This window comes from Leucopleurus acutus, assembly GCF_964270905.1.
Source record: "Leucopleurus acutus genome assembly, chromosome: 6".
Taxonomy (NCBI): Eukaryota; Metazoa; Chordata; class Mammalia; order Artiodactyla; family Delphinidae; genus Leucopleurus; species Leucopleurus acutus.
This window is the reverse complement of record NC_139149.1, coordinates 110,095,204-110,118,891: the sequence shown is the minus strand read 5'-3', so window position 1 is coordinate 110,118,891 and position 23,688 is coordinate 110,095,204. Positions and strand designations below refer to the sequence as shown.

Sequence of the window (23,688 nt, the reverse complement as noted above, 5' to 3'; positions counted from 1 at the left end):
AGAAAGAACATTCTAGGTAAAGGGGACAGCCCAATGCAAAAGCCATAAGGCAGGAGTGTGACTGAAGTACACAAGGAAAAGCAAGCCAATGTGGGGGGAATACTAGGAGAAGGGACCATTGAGGTCACAGGCCTGACTGACCAGGGCAAGAGTGGGCATTTATTTTTTGGTAAAAGCACCAGACAGGAAATATTTTAAGCTTTATAGGCCACATAAAGTCTCTGTTGCATAATCTTCTTTGCTTTTTAAACCAACCCTTTAGAAATGTAAAAACCATTCTTAGCTCATGAGCCTTACAAAAACAGGCCTAGGCAGGATTTGACCTGTAGAACTTAGTTCAGCCCTTGTAAGGATTCTGACTTTTACTCTAAGGGAAATATTATTTGACTCATGTTTTGAAAGAATCACTATGGTTGTGGAAAGGCAAGGGAGACCAGTTAGAAGAATACTACAGTAATCCGGAACAAAGATAATGGTAGCTCAGACCCAGGTAGTGACTAAGAAAACGGGGTGAAGTGGTCATTAGAGTCTGGCTTTTTAACACCCCCCTTCCCCCCCGCAATAAAGTGGATGTATTTGCTCATGAATTGGATCTGGGAAGTGTGAAAGGAGTCATGGATGACTCAAGACTTTTGGCCTGAACAACTAGAAGGATGGCGTATCATTAACCATGATTGGAAAGACTGTGAGTGGATGTGTGAAATGTGTGTTTTGCTTCAAAACAAAGTAGAATTCATATTCCTTAAATTCCAGCACAACTTTGTAGCTACTTTATTAACTCTTCCACAACTTCAGAATCATTTTTTGTCAGGGTACAAAAAGATCCTGCTGTGATGTGAATGGAACTGCTTTAAGCTTAAAAATTAATTTGATAAGAAATGGCATCTTAACTATATTCCATCCAATAACATGGACCAAGTATTCTTTTGTACCTCTGAATAAGGTTTTATAGTTCTCTTCATATAGGTTCTGCATACTTCCTGATGAAAGTATTCCCAGACACCTTATTTTTTTGTTGTTGCTACTGTAAATAAAATACTTTTTTTAAAAAAATTACAATTTCTAGATCGTTTTGATGGTATTCAGGGAAGCTATGCATTTTGTATTTAGCTGCCCTAGTGAACTCTCATTTTCACACTGATTCTCTTGTGTTTTGTAAAGATATATGAATATCTCAACATTGTAATTTCCCCTCTTTATTTTAAATAGCTGTGTTTTTTATTTCTAAACTGTTTCTTTATGCGTTGCCTAGAATTTCCAGAACAACTCTAGATAAAAAGTCATAGCAAGCACCCTGGTTTTAATGGGACTACATTCAAGTTTTCAGTCTTAAGTATGATGCCGAAGTTGCTTTTCGTGGTTTTTAATTTAGAGGTTGTATTTTCATCTCTCCATTGTTTTCAGGTCTCATTCCCTCTTCACCATTTGCATTAGTGCTATTTCCTTCTGAATCTTGATAAGACAGTGAAATCAGAAAGTTCAGGGTTTTCCTCCCTATTTCTAATCTATTTCAGGAAAGTAATTTGCATTGATTGCTCCTCAATCTTCAGAGTTGTCCCCTTCCTTTGAAATAAAATTTATTTTTCATTAATTTAACTAATTTTCTTTGCTTTATTTAGCAGGAGGTCTATTCTTGCTTATGTTTAGAGCAAGAATTCTCAACCTCTGTGTTACCAAAAAAGGTTCCCTGAGACCCTTTCAAGGGGTCCATGAGGTCAAAACTGCTTTCATATCAATGTAAACACATAATTTGCCTTTTTCCACCGTTGCCATTTGCACTGATGGTGTTGACCTCTAGCCTAAGTCAAGGCAGTGACAACAAACTGTAGTAGTTATCGTTGTAGTTTTCATCATCACGCACTCAGCTTCAAAAAACTGTTTCACTTAAGAGTGTCATGAGAAAGCAGGAAAAAAATTCATTTTATTAAATTTTGACCTGAGTATACATACAACTTTTTAACACTTGGTGTGATAAATAGGAAGTACACATAAAGCACCTTCTGCCCCTTACTGAAGACTGCTTGTCTTGAAGAAAAGTACTTGTATGAGAATGTTTGAGCTATGAGCTGAACAAACTATTTTCTTTATGGAACATCACTTTTCCTTGAAAGAAAAACTGACAAATTATTCCGGCTTGTATATTTGGCAGACATTTTCTCAAAAATAAACAAAGTGAACCTGTATCCTTAAGGAAAACAACCAACGAACAGTATTTGTTGCCAGATTTGAATTTTGAAATTTGAATACAACATAAGTAAGTTTGACCACTTTCCAAAACTTATACTTTTCTGATGAGATCACAGTGGTGATATTTTAAAATGTGAATTTTTGATACTGAATAATGTGTCAACGTTTGGAAGATGTATGTAACTCAGTGATCCAATATTTTCTAAATGACCAGTGCATGTTACAAAGTCATGCATGGATAAAGGACCTTTTCAAAGTACTGAGTACGAAAAGTTCATTTATACAGTTTGAGTCTATTATAACCAAGAAACTATCAACTGTTGAATTTTGCTGTGGTATCAAAAAATATTCAAAATTATCTGAAAGGCTATTAAAATACTCCTCTCTTTTCCAATTATGCATCTGTATGAGGCCAGATTTTCTTCATATACTTCAACCAAAATAACATAACAGCCATCTTTAAAAGAAGTTAGTTTCATCATATTATTAACATTTATCTACATCTCTTACTAAGGTACGCAAGAAACTGTCTAGAATTTCCATGGAAGATCTAAAGTAAAATTGAATTATAGAAAATTTCACTAATTGTAGATTGCTTCCAGTGACAGAAAGATACAACTAAATAGCCTATAATTACAAATCTTAATCCCACGAGCACGAAATTCCTTTCTTTATAAGAATACAGGTAAACCACAGTCTTAGACTTAAAAAGATGGTAGAAATTAAGCAGTTTAAGTGTCAACTCAAAACAAAAAACAACCTGCTAAAATAAAAGATAGGATGGAAAATCCTGTTCCAATCAAAACACTCATCCAGTGAATCATCAGGCATCCAGCCCATGGGAGACAGGTACTGTGGAGGGCACAGGTGGGCCAGAAATGACACATGGGTCAAAGAGCTCAAGGTCTAGTAAGGAAGAAAAAATATGACACAAATAAATTCATGTTGAAGATGGCAGCACTCCTGCCATTTCCAAAGGAGGTGGCCAAATGGTAGATTCATTTTAGAGTGTAAGGGTAAGGTCGGAAGAGGGAATATTCTGGGAAGCCATACGGGAAAAAGAAATGAATTGGGTGGTTCTGAAAAATGAATGGGGGCTGAGGGGAAAATGGTGCAGGGGTGAAAACAAGACAAAGACAGTATGGCTAATTGTTTGCTATTAATTGCTTTCAATGAACAGAGAGCTGAGATTGTTAGAGCATACAGAAAAAGGGAGAAAGGGGTTGAAATTCACCTAGAGAAGCACAGGCCAGGTCACAAAGGGTCTCGTGTGCTATGTGAGAAGGCTGAACTGAAGGTTTAAAGCAGGGGAGATATTTCAGAAAGAGCCCTAAAGAGGCTACTGCTAAGGTCCATAAAAAAGGTCATGAGGATTTTCGTGAAGTAGGAATGGAAGTTGGGATCAATTCATAAACCCCTTAGGAAGTAGGGGTTCATACTATTTATTGAAAGATGATTATTTTTGGGGGGGGACAGATTGGTATGAAAGTCAGGTTTTGGCCTGTGGTGACTGGGTAGAAGAAGATACTTGTCATGGATGCAGAGAACACAAAAAGAAAATCAGGAGAGGTTATCTCCCTAAGAGGACTACCAGTGGAAACACTGATTTCAGAAATGAGATAAACTATATCAACAATGAAAAAAAAACCCCGAAATTTAAATAGAATTGAAAACCTCAAATGAAAAACTGAGAAAAAAGTCAAAAATGTATTTGTTAGATGGCAGTACAGGAGAAAACACGTGGTGTTTAAGCACCAGCAAATGCCACTTTAGGACTAAATTTTAAAAACCCCAAATAAACCCAAATTGAGATTTACTGATTTTTAGAAATCACCTCATAACTTGTCTTACATTTGCTCCTAATCAAAAGATTAAAAATATAAAATAAAGCCAAATACACACCTTTTCCGCTTTTTTGTCAGAGATGTCTTGCTTTTCCAGCACGGCCATGCTCTCCTTCAGGTTCTTCACGATGTCTGCAGGAGATTTGTGAGATTTTCCAAATGGGAACGGCATGGCGGCAGCGACCGGCGCCTCACTGCGCTCTGCCTGCTTCACCTGGGGACACAGCACATGGTACAAGTGAGAAAAAGTGAGGTGGATAGAAGACATACTTTCTAAACCCTAATCTGAGAAGAAAAACAGTGTTTGAGAAAGTTACTTTATATCGCTTTCAAAATCAGTACTAGGAAACCCACAAATATATAAGAAATTATAATAAAATTACAGAACACTTTGTACTTTTCAAAATACCTTTTTAATCCCCTGCTCTCCTAACCACCCATTTGAGGAGGAACATGATGGTGCTGATGATGGAGGGTAACTAGCACCGCCAGGCTCCCTATTAAGCAATTGAATCCATCATCTATGGGATCTTTTCAAACAATTCCCCGAGGACATTAATTCTACTCCCATTTACAGGTAACATTGAAAGAGTTGAATAACATTAAGAAACTGCCTCAAGGTACTAAGGGGTAAAACCAGCTCAGGTCTGTCTTGATCCAAAGCGTCCTTAATCACCACACTATACCTCCAATTAATAGATATCTCTGTTTCACAGTTGAGGAAACTGAGGTAAAAAGTTAGGCAAGGAGCTTAGCCAAAAAGCACTAGCAACAGACCCACTCTCTAGGTCTCTCCAGATGCGCCTTTTCCAGTGTTCATGCTGATGCTGCTTCCTCAGCATCCTGTGGGTACACCCTTCCTCCTCTTCAGTCAATCCTATGGTCTCAGGGCTGGAGAGAACCTTGGACAGAGCCTTGGACATATCTCCCATCAGATCCTCAAATTCTTTAAGTGATGGTTTCAACGTGTACTTTTTCTGCCTGGATATGACTATATCCCATGAAGGAACTCACTGCACAAATTCTGGGGACAATGAACTTCTGGAAGTTCTTAAAATTTTGCAGGTAGCAGAAAACAACATTTCAACCACATAAACCACAATATTACATCATGCAAAAGGAGGACATCAACTATTCCAAAAGGTCACCATGAAAAAACAAAGTTAACAAGATAAGCAATGAAAGTAACTTTGGAACATGTCAGAAGTTACAATTTCTTTCACTAAATAAACTAAAATAATTTACACTCACAGGCATTAAACAATCTCATATAAGATACCAAAAGACAACACTTTTCCGAAGAACCTTATAGATCACTTAGATGAGTGATTTTCAAACTGTGAGTTCCAAACTCCTATATTTCACCATCCCTGGCACCCACTGCCCACCTCTGCCAAAGTGGGGAGAGGTGGGTCTCAGATACCTCAACCCTACTTTGGTTTTTTTCCCCCATCAACATAAAATATCTCTGTTGAACAGCATCATAACACTTCCTTTGACCTATGCCTAAGACTTCACTGGAAGAAAGTATTGGAATGCTTTTTCTCTAAAGTATGAGATACAGTGAACTGCATATCTGTTTACAAATAAATATTTAGGGGAAAAGAACGTGCAAATGAATGCTAACAAGAAGCTTACAACTAAATCATGAACAAGTATGTTATTTCTTGACATGCTTTGATATGATGTTTTGACCAATCTCTATACCCAAATATCACCTATATAGTTCACCTTCTGTCAGCTTATAAATCCTCTTTTGATCACATTAAAACCACATCTTCATTAACCAAAGGGAAATGTCCTCAAACACAGGTTCTAAATTTACTTCCAAATATTTTTTCTATGACAAGAAGTTTGGATCAACTACAGGTGGCTGTTACATTTTTCTCTCTGATTACCTGGCAAGATGGGACCCAAATTCTGGATCATTCTTTTCCATTACTTTTTTCTTTTTATTTATTTATTTATTTAAAATTATTTTATTTTTTTTGAAGAAGGGTAGGGGGCAATGCAGCCTGCTTCTCTATAAACAGAGTGGATTCACACTCACGATAAGTCCTATGAAACCATAATCTTCCCTGTTTGTACTCCACAAATAATAGCAGTGATCTATACGTCAATGCTGGGTAAAAGGTGGGAATGTTTAATGGAATTTTGCAGGAAATGTTAGGGTGCCATGCAACAGAGATATTTTCAGCTCTGACTCAACAGCGGAAGAAGTGACTTCCCAGGGCAAAGGGGGTTTTAAAAAGTCCTACCAAAAAAAAAAAAGTCCTACCACACACCAAATATTGGTCCACAGCAAAAAGAGTACAGCTGCATAAGAGAATACATATATAAAATGCTTTTGTTGAGGGAAAGGGGAAGCATGACACAATCATTCCTCTTAATTAATACACTGGGCAGTCAAGATTCTACAGAACATATAAACTAGTAAAACTATACTTTGGGTTTCCCTGGTGGCACAGTGGTTGAGAGTCCGCCTGCCGATGCAGGGGACACAGGTTCGTGCCCCGGTCCAGGAGGATCCCACATGCCGCGGAGTCGCTGGGCCCGTGAGCCACGGCCGCTGAGCCTGCGCGTCCGGAGCCTGTGCTCCGCAACGGGAGAGGCCACAACAGAGAGAGGCCCGCGTACCGCAAAAAAAAAAAAAAAGTATAAATAAAAACTATATCATATAGTTCTACTTTAAAGCCTGAGTGCAATAATTAAACAAATCCTTTTATTTCTTTCATTTACGTCCTCAAATCCACCAATTCTTGATCAACACAACTAAGACAGATTTGGGGGGTCAAAAACAAGGAAATAATACCCCTTAAAACTTCTGCATTAGAATTTCTTATGTCTAAGTTTGCTTTGCATTAAGCTTATGCTAATGTATGCCACTCAGCGTTCCAACTTTTTAAATAATTAATTGAAAACATAGAAAAGTTTAAAATTCATGAATGGCTGCTAAGTGATGACCAAGTAGGTAGCCAATACATGTGCCTAGAACATTGATTGCTAAAAGGCTGAGAAATGCGTTAAGAAATAAAAGTTTTAATAAACATGTTAGATTAATATGCACAGAGCTACTAAGTATTTATCGTGTTCCTGACTTTAATAAAGAAAACAAAAGCAGCTATTGAGGCAAATGTTATAATATGGTGAAATCATGGATGTGTCATATAAGCATGTTCATTAAAGATGGGGAGAAAGATCCCAAAACAATTGATCAAAAGAGGGAGTACCTCTGGGGAGCAGGAAGAGAGTGGGCAACTGGTATTTTTTCTTACAAGCTCTTTTTGTAACTATTTGCGTCCTTCAATTTCACATGTATAATTTGATAAACATAAAACTAAGTGTAGGGCTTCCCTGGCGGCACAGTGATTGGGAGTCTGCCTGCCGATGCAGGGGACACGGGTTCGTGCCCCGGTCCAGGAAGACCCCACATGCTTGCGTACCGCAAAAAAAAAAAAAACAAAAACTAAGTGTAAAGAAATCAATGAATAATATAAAACAATCTATCCTTAATACATAAAAAGTACTATTCATAAAACATTTCCATGGAAGGCTGAATGACACAGAAAAGTAAGGCTGCCAATTTACTAATCTTACTCATCTCCAAAGTCAGAGCCAATAAAACCAGCAAACTTTGATCATGATCTATAAGTAAGAAAGCTATTTAATGTTACACACACGTGCATGTGCACACACACACACACAGCTAAAAAAAAATATGGATGACTAACCTAGATCTCATGAATCACTAAGTTTAGAGACAATAAAGAACAACCTGAAATCCACACGAAGATTTGGAACCACATACAAACTTAGTTTAAGGGTTGAACATGAAGCTTCAGTCTCCTTACTTCAGTCCTTACAAGTAATAGAAGTGAATCCCTTCACAGAATAACTCATGACCTTCCAACAGTGCTCAAATGATAGCAAAGGCACCACTGAGAGTGAACTCTCCAGCCCACACTGCCTTCTCCCGGGAGTGGAGACGGTGCCTTGAAAGGGGCCTGGTCCACCATCAAGCAGAACTATTCACAGGGTTCTGTCTCCTTGAAGGATGTGAAACACCCAGGTACATGTCTGAGTTTTGGAACTGACAATCCCAAGAGTATGAAGATGCCAAAGCTGGAAGTAGCAATGGTTAAACAAAGGATAAGATGGTTACAAGACACTTTTCACCTGCCTGACTCTCATTTCCCACTTTCTTCCTTTGTCATACGTGTTTGAGAGAATTCTAGGGAACAATAACAGCAAGAGTTCACTGAGTAAGGCCCTTCAATAACTTTTCATTGCCCTTATGGTAAAATCCAAATTCCCTACCATAGCTTTACCCATCTCCAACTCGCACAGCCCACAGAGGCTCGCACAGAGGTCCAGCCACGCTGAGGTCCTTTCTGTTCCCTAAATATGCCAACTACCTCTAAGCCAGAGTACCACAAACTTGCAAGTATGGTAAAAATCTTAATTTTTAAATCTAAATGGATATATGGGTTTTCACTGCCACTCAACTATTCTGTACATTCAAATTTCTTCTTAAACTATGTTTTGCCTAAACTATGTTTCAGACATAACTAGAGTTCATGAAGGAAATGGACAGAAATACGTACTATAATTGAAAAAATTCATTTAGTTTTCAAATACTCACTTCCCCATCCCTTCAAAAAAAAAATTGGTTCATAATAAACCTCAGTAGGAGTCCTTGGGCTGAGTCAAAACTACCAATGCCACTGGCAGAACGCCAGCCACTGTCCGCATTTAGAGGGCTGTGGAAACCCGTGCCTACCATCTCGCACACTGGCGGTAAGCGTGCTCCTGATGGTTTATTAGTGGTGTATGCCTGAATCCCAAAGGTAAAGAAGAGTTAGAGGGGAAATATAACTTGAAAATTGGGAGGAGGGAGGCCAGGGTGGGGAATAATTTAGCATGCTTTTAAACTAAAATTAATATTTATGAAATAACATGCTAAATCTGCATGAAAGGAATTTGCAGGAACATTTAGCACTGTTACACCCCTTAGGTTTCACGCATTTGTTTTTCTGTCTTTCCAAATGCTCTTTCTTTCTGCCTTTAACTTAATGACTCATCTTTTTTCCAATGGTGATGTACTTTAAGGTTCTATCTTGGCTGTCTTCTTACCCTATATTCTCTGAGTGATCTCATCTACCCACGTTTTCAACAACCTGAAATCTACCTCCAGCCCCGACCAATCAGCCTACATTTCTAACTACTGCTCCCGAAAGATGTCCTCAAGGCAACTCAAACCTCATCCCCAAGTCCTGCTTATTTTTCTAAATTCCCCTTCACAGTGAATGGATCCATTGTTCACCCAATCACAAAACCTGGTCACCATAGCAGACTCTTTCCACTCATTAACTCTTCCATATAATCAGTTCACAATTTCAGTAAATTCTGTTTTCTAAATCTCTCTGTCCCTACAGACATCAAGTGTAGACCCTCGCTATTCTCCACAAAGGGCAGTGGTTATCAATGGGGCCAATATCACCCCTAGGAGATGTTCTTGAAAATTTGGCCGCCACGATGACTGGGACATTTACTGACCCACTGAAATCACTTTAAAAAGGTGGGTGGGGTTGCTTTTTGTGCCACTGTTCACATAAGCACAGTCCTTAGCTAGCTTCTATATCCTTGGGGTAGGGAGGAGAGGGCTAGGCTGGGAGTCAGAATAAATGAAGTTTTTCTATCTACTCCTGCATCTATGTCCATCACTGAGTGTTAAACTTCTAGCTTTTAAAAAATGGTTATACTATTCATCATGCAAAATTCAAACATTAAAGGACTACTCAAGGTAGAAAGTGAAAATCACCTGCAAAGCCTATAGGGACAGCTAGTATTAACAGTTTGATATATATTTTTCTTTTTGTTACTTGCTCTGTATTTGTGGTCTTTCACATGGCGACTCGACTCTTCTCTAAAACAGATGGAGACCAGATGATAGCAGAAATGGTCACCTCCATCTTACAAAGCACAAAAACTTCAAGTCACTGGTCTGTTAGGTTAATACTCCTCAGAGTACAAAGCTCCATACCAAGAAACCGCTGGAGAACATACAGAACACCCACTGGGAAACTAGAAGGGTAACACCATTACCTAGGACTGTTAGGCACTGACCTTCTTAGGCAATCTGACTGCTTTGGGCTCATGCAACATACCCCTAAATGCAGCTAACTCTAGTCACCTATGTACTGATAAATATTGAAAAGTAGTCAAATGGTCCATAAGCCACTAATTAGGACATTCATTCATTCAAGTACCAACCGTGCACTCACTATGTACCATACAAACTTAAGGCACCAAGAGTGGCTGCTCTCAAGAAGACAACATTCTGGCATATATGGATATGGGTGTATATGTTTTAAGACAATACAGAAAAGCTCCTGAATGACAACACATTCCTAAACAGTTGAGTTCACAGGACTCTGTGCTAACATATATGTTAGATCTGACTCATAAACTTGGTGGTCAAATGCCAAAACTGCAAACAAAAAACCCCACATACAATAATAAGACTGTTGCAGAGGACTATCAAGGTACTTAATTAAGCAGTCATGGAAAGCGTGAAATGTCGTAAACATTTGAATCCATTTTTTAGATAGCTGGCTCTGAGACCTAAATCCCCTGCTTCTAGGGTTAATGTTACTTGATTCAGATAAATATTAAATATCTACAACATGCTAGATCTTGTGTTAGGTGCTAGACTACCCATATAGTAAGGTAGGGCAATTATATAAGGCACAGTAGTTAATTACACGGGCTTTAAAGATAACCCGGGTTCAAATCCTGGCTTCACCATGCCTTAGCTGACTTAGACTTTTCTAAGCCCCCTTTCCTCATCTCTAAAATGGGAGAAACAATAGCAACCTAACAACTTGGTATAAGAATTGCATGTGTTTCAAGTGTTTAGAACAGCATCTGCATATGGTAAAATTTGAATAAACAGCAGTTAAGCATAATTACATGGTTTTTTTTTTCCTTCTAAAATCTGATTCATGACTACTGTTTCCAAGGCCAAAATGGGTTTTAAAAAAGGTATCCAGGGCTTCCCTGGTGGTGCAGTGGTTGAGAGTCCGCCTGCCGATGCAGGGGACACGGGTTCGTGCCCCGGTCTGGGAGGATCCCACATGCCGTGAAGTGGCTGAGCCCGTGAGCCATGGCTGCTGAGCCTGCGCCTCCGGAGTCTATGCTCCGCAACGCGAGAGGCCACAACAGTGAGAGGCCCGCGTACTGCAAAAAAAAAAAAAAAAAAAAAAAAAAAGGTATCCACACAGACTGTATAGCAATATAAGATGAGTGATCTTATCCTTTTAAAACCTGCATCTAAAAGTTTTGATTCAGTTTTTGGAAGGATAGGCTACATGCCCTTCTAAGCTGCAAATAAGATGCAATGACTCAGCTCCATTAAAATAAACCATGGATAGCTTTAAGAAGCAACTGGACCTTTGGTTAATTACCAAAGCTACCATATACAAAGCTCATCATCAACTATGTCAAAACCAAAATTAAGTGTTCAAGAGCATACAAGACGACCTGTAAAGTGTCCTTTGCAATTAATGTATCTTGATCAGACTTTCAGGGGCCAATGATGTGCAACACTGGATACTATGCAGGAGTTAGACTGACATTTTTTTATAGCCTAGATGGTAAATCAGATGGTTGCCATGGTGTTAATAGTAGCAATATTTTAAATAATGTAAGATCTCTCCTACAGTACTACACTTCACAGTTTACAAAGCCCCGTCACTTCTCTGTTTAATCCCTCCCCCAATGACCTCTCACTTCATTCAGAATAAAATCCACACTCCTGACCAAGGCCTGCAAGGCTCCTTGTGATCTACTGCTCTCTGTCCTCATCTCTTACACTCGAGGCTTTAGCCACACTGCCTGGCTTGACATTCCTGGGCCTGGCCTAAGTACATTCCCCATACTGTTCATGGAGAGTTCTTCGCTCAGATCACTATGGCTCTCTCCCTCATTTTACTCACAGGGCCTTCCCTGACCAATGTTTCCAAAAGAGCACCTTTCCCCTAATCTCATCTCCTTATCCCGCTTAATTGCTCTTCCAGTACTTGTCACCATTACCTGACATATATGTCCCAGGAAAAGGACTCTGTTTGTTTCACTCATTCATTGTTGTATACCCAGACCCTGGAACAGTGTCTAGAACATACTTGTAGAATATCTGTAGAACAAGCAAACTATCTTTTGATTCTCAAGGAAAGAGTAGAACTCCTTTGATTCATTACTAAGTTTTATTTTTTTTTCTATTCTATAGATGAGTAAACTAAGGCACAAAGATATTGAATAATTTGTTCAAACACCATGAAGCTAGTTAGTAAAGTGGAAGAGAAAGGACTTCCAAGGTTTTGACTCCAACTCTTAATGCACCATCTATCAGATTAACCAGTGTCTTTCATATGACAATGAATATGTTCACTATGTATCAGGAGACTTAAAAATGCTTCTCTCTTAAACCTGCTTCTCTTAGATTTATGTACCAAGATGGCAGCTGAATCATTACTTAAGACAGTTGAAAAAAAGGGAAAAAGCCCCAGGAAATATAATTGAACATTGTGAACTCATTTAAAAATCAATTCTTCTGAAGATTTCTACTGACGTGAAAAAATGCCCACAATTCCTTTTAACTGAAAACACTTTAGATACAAAGGTGCATATATATATTTATATGCACCACATATACATATGAGTGTATATATGTATATAAAATAGTCATGTGTTCTATATATGCAAACACATATGTTGACTAAGAGAAAAAAAATCAGAGGTTAATAATGGGTAGTGAGAATGTGTGTTCCATATTAAATTTTTCTTAATGTTAAATATTTACAATGTACATGTACAGTTTTTTCCTGATTATAAAAGTGCTATTAAAAAAAATTAGTACAAGATCATTCCCAATAAAAGGAACCAGGGCTCCATGAAGGAGCAGGAAAATATATAAGATGAGCCGAGCCTAGGGCATGTTACCTCAGAAAGCAAAGATGGATGAGGTCCTGCCAAAAAAGACACAGGAGCCAATCTGAAAGGCTCCCACAGGCCTAAGATGGTACAATTTTGGCATAAAAAAGAAAAATTATTGCAATGAATTGACATGCAAATTAAAATTTGCATATATAATATGTTATGTATTTAATAGTAGTACAAGTAACAATAATACAGTTAATATAAAACATTAAAACCCATGAAAATTATAATACTAAAAAAGAAAATTCATTCGTCACCTTAGAGTTTGTGAGAACTCAATACCCCCCAAACTGGTAAATAAAAGAAAGGGAATGGCACATTTATCCTGTCTTTACTGCGTAGCCTGTATTTGAGGGTAACCAAATAGTTGAAAGGGAAAGTTTTTTTATAGAAGATTCATATAGTTAATAAATGTAGAAAGAAAAGTAGAAAATTATCATTTTGTAATCCTTGATGAAATAAGGGATCTAGGCAACAATTATCAACAGCCATTAAAATCATAGGTGAAAGGTTGATGGAGAACTTCATAGTAGATAACTGGAGCTGATAACTTGGAACACTGATCTATCATTAAAAATAGGAAAATCAGACATCAATGTGTCTCATGATAGGATGCAATAGGAAGTAGAAAGGTCCATCTATAAAAATATTTGATCTCCTTTCCTCCACTTAAAAAAAAAAACTGAAGCTAATCAAGTTCCTAAACCTATCAGTCTATAGGAAACACGGGAGATGAAGGAACAAGTTAAACATCACAGGGAATCACCAAGTCAAACCCAGAACAAGGGCCCCTCGACAAGACGAATATTGGGTTTCTGCAGCAAATCAAATAGCATTAGCAGAGCGGGGGAGGAAAGGCAGTGGAGAATGTTAAGTAATAAAAGAAACTCACTAGACATAGTCAAATATATGGCTCTTCTCTGGAGCCTGATTCAAATAAACAAACTATACAAAAGATACTTGGGCAAGTCAGGAAAATTATACTGGGTAGGATAATTAAGAAATTACTGTTAATTTTGTTAGGTATTATAATATAGTAGATATGTAAAAAATATCCTTATCAATTAGGCATACATACTGAAATACAGGTGATTTGGGATTTGCTTCAAAATACTACAGTACCACCCCTCCCTAACAGTAAGGTGGGGGGGATAGATGAAACAAGGTGAGCAAAATATTAGTAACTGTTGGAGCTAGAACTTCATTATACTAGAGTATTTGAATATACTTGAACATTTTCATAATTTTTAAAAATCAGTAATAGAGAACATTTTTTACTCTAAAGAATTGTTATGCTTCTTGTAATTGGTATGTCCATTGTGCTTTGCTTTTGCTTTTTTCCCCTTTATTTGCCTAAACGGTCAAAGTTAAATTTATGTATAACTGCAAAGTGATCACCTTAAACCATGTTTCTCACATAAAAACAACCCTTTCTCCTCTATAGTCTCACAGCTCTTACTTAACTGTTCCAATGTATATGTGTTGTCATTCTGTCCACTGTAATTCAATAAACTAACTTATCTGCTGATGGCACAGGAAAAGAATATCTACAGAGGAAATAGGTACACACAGGCAATGCCTTCAATAGCTGACTTATAGTGCCCCTCCCTGAAATTCTTGGAAAACTACAGCAATGCCAGCATGAGTATCCCCGCCTTGGGAATGCCCCCCTTTTCTCTACTTGTTCAAAATCCTGCCCATGTCTAATTCCACTTTTAAATAACAGCTCCTCCATGAAGACCCCCACAGTAATCTTCCTCCTCACTCCTGAGCTTTCAAAACCTCGATTATAGTGTGCTTTTATTATTTACATATGTATCACCCTCAATGAGTCAGGAAGCCCCAAAACTGAATGTGGCAAAACTGAATACCAGCCAACATGTTACATTCTCGTAACATTTGGCATATTGCTTTGCATTAAGACTCCAGACACATGTATTGAGTGGAACTGAAAAACAGTTCTCAAAACAAAGAAGGCCACAGAAACGATTGATACATAAACAACCAGGAGTTAACCAGAAAGTTTTAATCTGAAACCCAGCCAGAACAGGGTTAGGGGCCACCACCTAGATGGTCTTGGAGGATAAGTGAGCAGGAAATCTAGGTAAGCACCTATAATCTAGCTATTGCTATGTACAAAGTTGGACCCACACCTGCTCACTTAACTGTTCCAATCTATAAGTTGCCACCTGTATGTTGTTTGTGCCATGAATATAAACATGGAAAAATTCTGACTAAAGTGTAATAGATTCATGTAATTAACCAAGATGAAATACTGAAAGGGTGGATCTGGGTTCCCAAGATTGTGGCACAATTTGTAGAACCATCCTGTTTTGGATCTTCACAACTTTTTTGCATTGACTTTTTATTAATGTTATATTAGAATGAACTTAATTGACTGATCACTTGGGCATTATATTGTGATGTGTATTCTCTAAATCCAACACTTTCTATCCATGAAACTACCCCTTCCCACTTTCCCCAATTTCTATGGTAAATACTTGCTGTACGTCTTTAGATTCACATAAAAGGTCCGTCCTGAGATCCCATGTTGAACGTCTGCATCAGAATTCAAGGCAAGTCTTTTGACTTCAAATTCTCTTTGTATTTATTTGTCCTATCATCTTACAAACAGATCAAGTATCACAAAATGTACAACATGGAAGTATGACTTAATTATCAAAAAGTAATCAGAAATAAATGTTCACTAAGTGTCTTTTTAAAAATATTGATCTTTAAATTCTGATCAAATAGACAAAAGGCAATTTCTAAGATTATTATGAGTTAAATAAATATGAAAAGGATACCCTTGACTGTCCCCTCCCCCCCAAAAAAAAACCCCCACAGTATCAAAAAACAAAAATTTGCCCACATCTCTGTTCCATATGCTTTGGAGAGGACTTTTATTGCTCATCGTTGACAACCCACGTTCCTTTTTTCTATTAAATAACAAGTGCATTGCATAGAGAGCTAGGAACTACCTTCCAGTTCCAACTAAAATCTCCCAAACACATGTATAGGTCTGAGTGACCACGAACTTCTCCAGCCACTCATCTTTTGGGAAAATGTCACATTAACTAAAACAAATCTCCTTTAGGCATATGCCTAATACTTTTTCCCAGATCACTTTTTAAAAAGAGAGATTGTTGGAGACCTCAAATCTCTAACATTTTCAGAATTTAGAAGTGTAGGTTAGGGTAGACTATTCTTGGTGGAACTTTCTCCATGACCCTAAAGCTAAATGCACCAATTACATACATCACATCATACGGACCATTAATTCTGTTTTTTGTTGTTGTTTTTATTGTTTTTGGTCATCAAAAGTAGTAAATAATCACTAGGTGAATCAATCTTTAATAGTATTCCCATAAATTTAAATTTCTAGAAAAAATTCCTATTTTAAATTAATAGCTTTTGTTATGTATGAATTACAGATCGAGAACTTAATGAAATGGGCTTAGTAAATACAATGTTTAGAAATAATTTCACTTTTGTGTTCTTCTAATAGGCTTTCTATTAACCCTTGAAAGTTTCTTTTACTCACACTAAACATGCGAATGTCAAATTATGAATGTTTATGAAATATGCTCTAATGATAAAGTTCATTCTTTATTTGAACAACAAAGCAAGAGACACCTGTTTATAGGAGAGAGCTTTGCTTCAGACAAAGTAATTTTTAGACAAAAGTAGTTTTACAAGGATTTTTTTAAAGCACCAGCTCTTGTTAAAAAAAAAAATCTGTGTATTAATTTTACAAACACGAATCTCATGTTAAGCCTCAAACACTTTTTAAGAGAACCATACTACTAGTGTAAAGTTTTACTGTGGTAATTTCAGTGTATCATGCAGTCATTAAGGATTTCCAAGACTAAAATTATGATAATTAAGTACAACAGAATACTTCAAGCTACCTTAGATCCTTTCTGGAACAGGGCAGGGCACATATAAACAACCACTTAAACAGTTCTAGAATTCACTTAGAGATATGGCTGGAAGTATTTTAACCAAACTGGAATTACCTAAGTAATTCTTAGGAGTTAAGACTGTATCATGTTTCAGAGCTCTCTGACTTCTTTCTTGTAAGTTTAAATTTTAACCTTAAAAATACACACACACACACACACACACACACACACACACACTAACTTGAACCTGGCTTCTGCAGAAAAGTTTGCTCTTATACATCTGCTTTTTTCTCCACCTGAGTATTGGCCCCATAATAGTTTTCAAATATCTTTTGTTGTTTAAAAGAAAGGTAGTTTGCTCAGGACTAAAATAAGTGCCATGAATGGGACTACTCTTCTAAATGTTTTTTAACTTGCACCAAAAGCTTATGCCAATTTACACTGTCATCAACAGTGGATGACGGCAGCTATTTCCTCACCAGCCAACCAACACCAGCCCTACTAACCCTTTTGATTTTTGCCAACCTGTCAGATTAAAAATGCTATTCTCTTGACCTTCTCTTCCCCACAAATCAACTTGATTCTTTGAATTGCTGATCACTGATGACAGTGAACACATTTTCATGCCTATTATCCATTTGTATTTCCTTAGCAAAATTGTTTGTACATCTCTAATGTCCATTATTCTACTAGGTCTGGAGTCTTTTTCTCATTGATTGATAGGATACTTATAATTATGAACATTATCCCTTTGTCTTTTTTTTGCAAATATGTTAGTTTTTCCATTTGCATTCCAACTTTTTGTCATGTACAAAGTTCTCATTTTCTTATAGCTTTATCTATAATCTTTTTCTTTATGAATTCTGGGTTTCCTATCAAGCTTGTAACTGCATACTGACTATGATGCAAGATTTCATATTATAGGTATCAGACATTATTTACAGTTAAACAATGGTATCCTTTTCTGAAATTAGTTCTAGTAGAATCTAATTTAACAAACCTCACTATGATATCCAGTTTGACAGTGAGGCACCTTTCACACTAGCACTGCTTAGTTGTGGGAAAAATCAATCAAGAAATCCACTATAGTAACATGAATCAGTGACCTTTCTCCAATAGCCACCTAATTAAGTTATTGGGGGTGGGGTGGTACAGAATGCATTCTTTATAAATGGTGACTATACTAAAATACATGTTAAATAAGGATGATGCCAAATAAACATTTAAATGATATATTTTTCAAAAATACAAATCTGTGATTTGAGAATATTTTTAATGTCATGTAGAAAGAAGAACTCAAAGCACTTTGAACAGCCTAATCAGACATATTAATATATAAATTACCATCAACATGCTAGCCTGTGAGTTGTCTGGGAACAAGAGCCATAATATTCCCATTCAGTCTGCGTTACATTTAGCACTGTCGGCAGCCAAATTCCTATAAAATGTATCCAGTTGTGCTTTTGTTACAGATAAGGAAGATAAAACTTGAAGAGTTGACTCAGTCAGAGGACTGCCCTCAGTTATTCTCCAGGATTCCAGCTTGTCACCACCCCTCTTAAAAGTGTGGTGTTCCAAACCAGACCCTGTACTCCACATATGATCCAAGACTACCTATCCATAGATTTCATAAATGTAGTCTTAAACTCCATTAATAGTTTTGATACATTACATGGCAGCTCTCTATTGAGCAACATAATTGACCTGTATGTTCTGTAGTGAACCACATCCGCACCCATTGTTTACTACTGCCTTTTGGGACATAACCTGCTGGACTGAACAATTATTCCTATTAAATTGCTTCTGATTTAGATTCAATATACATTTGACATTTAAAAATTTTTCTTGCATCTCTAGTTTGTTAACCAGAGTATTATTAGCTTTCCTTACCAGATTCCTGTCAAATACAAATCTGTTCAGCAAGTCACACAGGTCTTCCTTTATTCCCTGTTAAAAGCACAGTACAAATACTGGAACCTTCCAATTAAAGCCGGCCATCAGTTTGTACTGTGTGTACAGTCATTGATTTTTTAATTTTTCTGACATCAGTCTTAGCGGTTTTATTTTTTAACATCTTTAATGGAGTATAATTTCTTTACAATGGTGTGTTAGTTTCTGCTTTATAACAAAGTGAATCAGCTATACATATACATATGTCCCCATATCTCTTCCCTCTTGCATCTCCCTCCCACCCTCCCTATCCCACCCCTCTAGGTGGTCACAAAGCACCGAGCTGATCTCCCTGTGCTATGCGGCTGCTTCCCACTATTTTGTGTGTACAGCCATTTAAACAACCACAAGGCCACCAGGTCACCTAACTCATTACCACTAGCAGTGATAGCTTCCAGATTTCTCTGATTTCAAGACACATATATTCATACATAAAAAATATGTATCACATACACACAGACACACACAAAGTACCACCAAACAGCACTTATCCTCACTATGCAAAATTACACTGACATTCTCCATTCTATTTTATTCTATCCTAGTCCCCTGTTCCCTTCCCTCCCTTTTAAAATGCTAGTCATAGCCCACTAAATTGATCTCATAACCAACTGATAGGATGGGACGGGCAGTTTGTAAAATAGATTTATAATCAACCTGAGTAGTTCATTTACTAACGATAGCTATCTTATTCACAATGCTTAATTTCTCAAATTATCACAAGGCAAAAAGATTTCATCACTTGGTTTAAGACTTGAAATCATAGTTACATATTACAAAGCATTATTTAGAAATACTTGTAATACATGACTAATTAACTGATTTCCATGAATATGTTAAAGGCCTTTTATCAGTATGGATCTGCCATCTTTAATTTTATCTACACCGATTCATTCACAGATATTCTAAGGAATTAAGTTACATTACCATAGTTGTAGAATTAGTTTCAGAAACATGAACTTCAACTATTCCTTGACAAATTAGCACTGAATTTAATAATATGAAGGTTAATCAGTGTCCACATTTTTAAACGTGAAATCATTAATCTTCAAGGAAAAAATTATAAATCCATTTTTCTTCTGGTTCAATTTACTACTCACTTTGCCACAAGGTTGTGGAAGCATAGTCCATATGACCATGAGTAAACATCACAGCCTCACCCATGTTTGGTAAAGAAGAAAAAGCAAATAGCCAATCCTGCTCTTTTAAAAAGATGGTAATTCCTTAAAAAAATTGTGTAATTCAAAACTTGAACAGTAAACAAGTGAGAAAATTTGAAACAAAGTTCAAACAAGAAAAATAAAAGCCTTTTCGAAAATTATTTTTTTGTCAAAGAATTAAGATAGATTGAAAAAGTAAGAAAATACTGTGGTTCTAAAAAGTTACACCTGAGAGTGTTGAAATGATTTTTATTTTTTTCCTTTCAGTCATTCCAATTAAGAACTGTATTTTGAAAAATAATTCCTTTTTAAAATTTATAACCGTAAAACTTATTTCTAGAGGATCAGATGTAAACCTGAAAAATCACTCTCCTTCAAGGTTCAGCATTGCTATTTCTGTTCTGGCTAAATGCCCACAAAAGCATAAACATGCCACAAAACCAGCCTGAGCTGAAGCACCATAGTTGGAGATTTGAAGGTTTGTTTTCTTTTAAAACTGCTCAAAGGCCACCGTATGGTGGTATTCAGTGTAAACAGACTTTTTCCAGCAGAAATATTTAGAGTCACAGAATACACAGTTGCATGGCCCTTTAGAGGATCATGTAGAACATTTTACCCAAAGATGATTTCTCTGAGAATTCTTCTAACCAGTCAACATTCCTTTCCACCCCTCCAAATCAACACACTAACTGGCATATGGAGGCTTGATCCTGAGTTGAGAGAAAAACTCTAGATGAAATAATGAGGCTAAAAACATTTTATATCAGAGGAAGTAACTGAATTCATTTGTCACCTGATTGGCATGTTCGTATATAAAAACTCTTGCTTGTGTTTTTGGAGGGTTAAAGTTCTCAATCCTACAGCCAAAACTCAGCTTGTGGACCAAAAGATGTGGTCATGCCTCATGTGGTACACACAGGAATTCTTCCAGGACTCAGAATACAGCTAGGGAGACAAGGCACACACAGCAAGAGTGAAATCTATGGAAGACTAATACATGCCACCAGACCCTGCATGACAAAACCCAAATAAGAGAGCCAAGTGGCAAGCTCAGAGGACAGACAGGGCACTGTGTGTTGAAGGTCTCACACTTCATTCGACAGGGGAGATGATTCTTGAGCTGCATTTTGTAGACAGAATAAATTGGGATAAAAGTCAGAAAATGTATTACAATTGATTAGAGAGCTTTATGCAACAATCTGAACTCTGATAAGGAAACAAAAATTATTTTGTAATTTCATCAAGCTCTGGTGGGTAATAAAGTGTTGAATGAAAAGGAAGGCAGAAGGCAGTGAGTTTACAGAACTCACTGTAAACTTAAGTGCTGTTTACAGAATAAACACATGGCTTCTTTTATTACTCAAAGAACATTCCCCACTTTATGGAGTGGTGCTTTTTAGGTGAGTGTTGACATCACAATACAGTCACGATGGAAAACTTGCCTTTTATCTGAAAGCTGTATTGAAAATGCACAACAGAGACATCTTATATCCAAGGGAGTATAGACAGTTAAGTTTTAGGTAGAGGCCACAAAACATTCAGGAAAAGCTACAAAGGATACATTTTCTTCCATTAAAAACTTATTTCCTTCTACAAAAATTCTGAACATGGGATTCTGTTTTTCCTTTACTGTTTCAGCAGAAGAATGCTACCAACTCAAGTGAATATGATTACTAGGCCTCAAAAATCCACCTTCTTAGTTTTTAACTTGATCTACCAAATATTTGGGTTATTGCTAACCATGTCACCAACCTATCAGAATCACAGTGGTTTAAACAGGAAGTTAATGAGTTAAATGTTAAAATTAGGCTTTCTACAGGTATTCTGTGGGTAGGGGGCACACAGGGTGAGCTTGTTCCATAAAAGTGGGAGTCTGGTGATCCAGGCTTTCTTGAAGTTTTTCCAAACTAAAATGGTGTTAGCCTTGAATCTCACAGTGGCTTTTAAACCTTGCCCTAAGGTCTCCCTAAGGAGCAGGTGAGGGTCCACCTCATCTCTAGCCCAAACACCTCACTTCTATCAGTTTTTTATGTTGGGCTTCTGTGTCAGAAATTTAACAAATTAAAAAAAAATTACTACCTTATGACGTAAAACACTATCCATTAAACATGTTTGGGGGACTTCCCTGGTGGTCCACTCGTTAAGACTCCATGCTCCCAATGCAGGGGACACATGGGTTCGATCCCTAGTCAGGGAACTAAGATCTTGCATACCGCGCGGTACAGCCAAATAAAATAAAATTTAAAAAACAAAAAACAAAACCAAAAAACATGTCTGCATGTTGGACATAGAACTGTTTTCTGAGGAATTCAATGACCTGGCCTCCAAGTCAATTTATACATCTAGATTTGAAATCAAGTCCTGGTTAAACTCTTCAATTTTTCAAAGGCAGATGATTAGTGCTGCTGGCCCCCTCAGTTAATTGTTAAAGTAGCGTAGTTACTAGAAAACTATAACCTTGGACCTCTTTGGTACTCAATTTTCATAAAAAGTTCAATGGCATGAACGATTATAGGGGGCCATTTCCATAGCTATAGAGCATCAGAAAAGTAGTGATTTAATTAAACTGTGCTCCAGTCTAACATTATTCCTATGTCTTGTACTAAGATGCCTTATACTTGAACTGGGTACCTTTACAGACACTTCAGAGAACAGAGAGAAGTGTACCAAGGACCCAGAGCCTTCATTAATAAAGGATCCACAGGGTCTCAATTCCTGGAAAAATTATGCTTCTCCTAAGTGGCTGGTTTACTTTTTACCTCATGAACACAGCCTTGCAATTGATCGATTTCTTCTTTGTTTTGGCTTCTAAAACTCAAAGCCAAATGGGTGGTCCCCAACTAGCTAGTGTAAAAGACATGCATTTATTTGTGTACTAACCCTGCCCCAGGAATCATTTTGTCTTTCCTTATTTTTCCTTTGCTCCTTATCTAATTCTCTGGGGTGAGGGAGAGGATGAGACAGAAAGGGGAAAAGAGAAGGAAACATACCCCTATTTTTTTGCATTTCCCTAAAATGGAAGGCAAGAAACATGAAAAAAAAAAATAACTAGCTAATCTTAACATAAGGGTGTGGTTTTAACCTTACCACCATGATAAACTTGTTAAATACTGCAAGATCTAGTGCGTCAATTTTCTCGCTCAGGTGGAAACAGGTAACACTGCTAAGGGGACATCCCGTCTGGGAAGAGATTACTAAATTAAGTCAAACACGGAAAGTGTATTGAGGCAATCAACGTGTATGGTGTGCAGCAAAATAAAGTACTTCCATCACTGTTCTTCAGAGTCAAATAATTTCTATGAATAACAATGGCCCCGGCCGCTTTTCTAACATAGAGAGATGGCTGTCACAGCTCCTCCATCACTCAAAGAGCTCTGACTCCAGCATGCAACTCCTATTCAGTCCCTGTCATTTGGTAAGTAAGGATAAATAAAAAATACTTCCAAGTTTATTCAACATATTTTTCAAGCCCCTATTACCTATGAGGCTTTACAGATACAAGGTCTGAATGGCTGTGTTTACAGAAAATATTTTTAGCCAGTTATACAAAATGTATTCTATTCAACTAGTGTAAAAAATACCATTCATAAATTAAAATAATGGCTGAATTATACTTCCAAACCTCTATTCTATTCCAATGTCTTC

General features: G+C 37.2%; 1 protein-coding gene across 2 annotated transcripts in view; it reads right to left on the bottom strand.

Annotated features, from left to right (window-relative positions):
• Positions 1 to 23,688, bottom strand: part of CAB39 (calcium binding protein 39) — an 86,760-nt gene that overhangs the window by 46,751 nt on the left and 16,321 nt on the right. For both annotated transcript variants that reach the window (XM_082841532.1, XM_082841531.1), the window contains exon 2: positions 4,090 to 4,245. In XM_082841532.1, coding sequence (XP_082697658.1) covers positions 4,090 to 4,203 — 114 coding nt within the window. In that variant the 5' untranslated portion in view covers positions 4,204 to 4,245. The remainder of the gene's footprint in view (positions 1 to 4,089; positions 4,246 to 23,688) is intronic.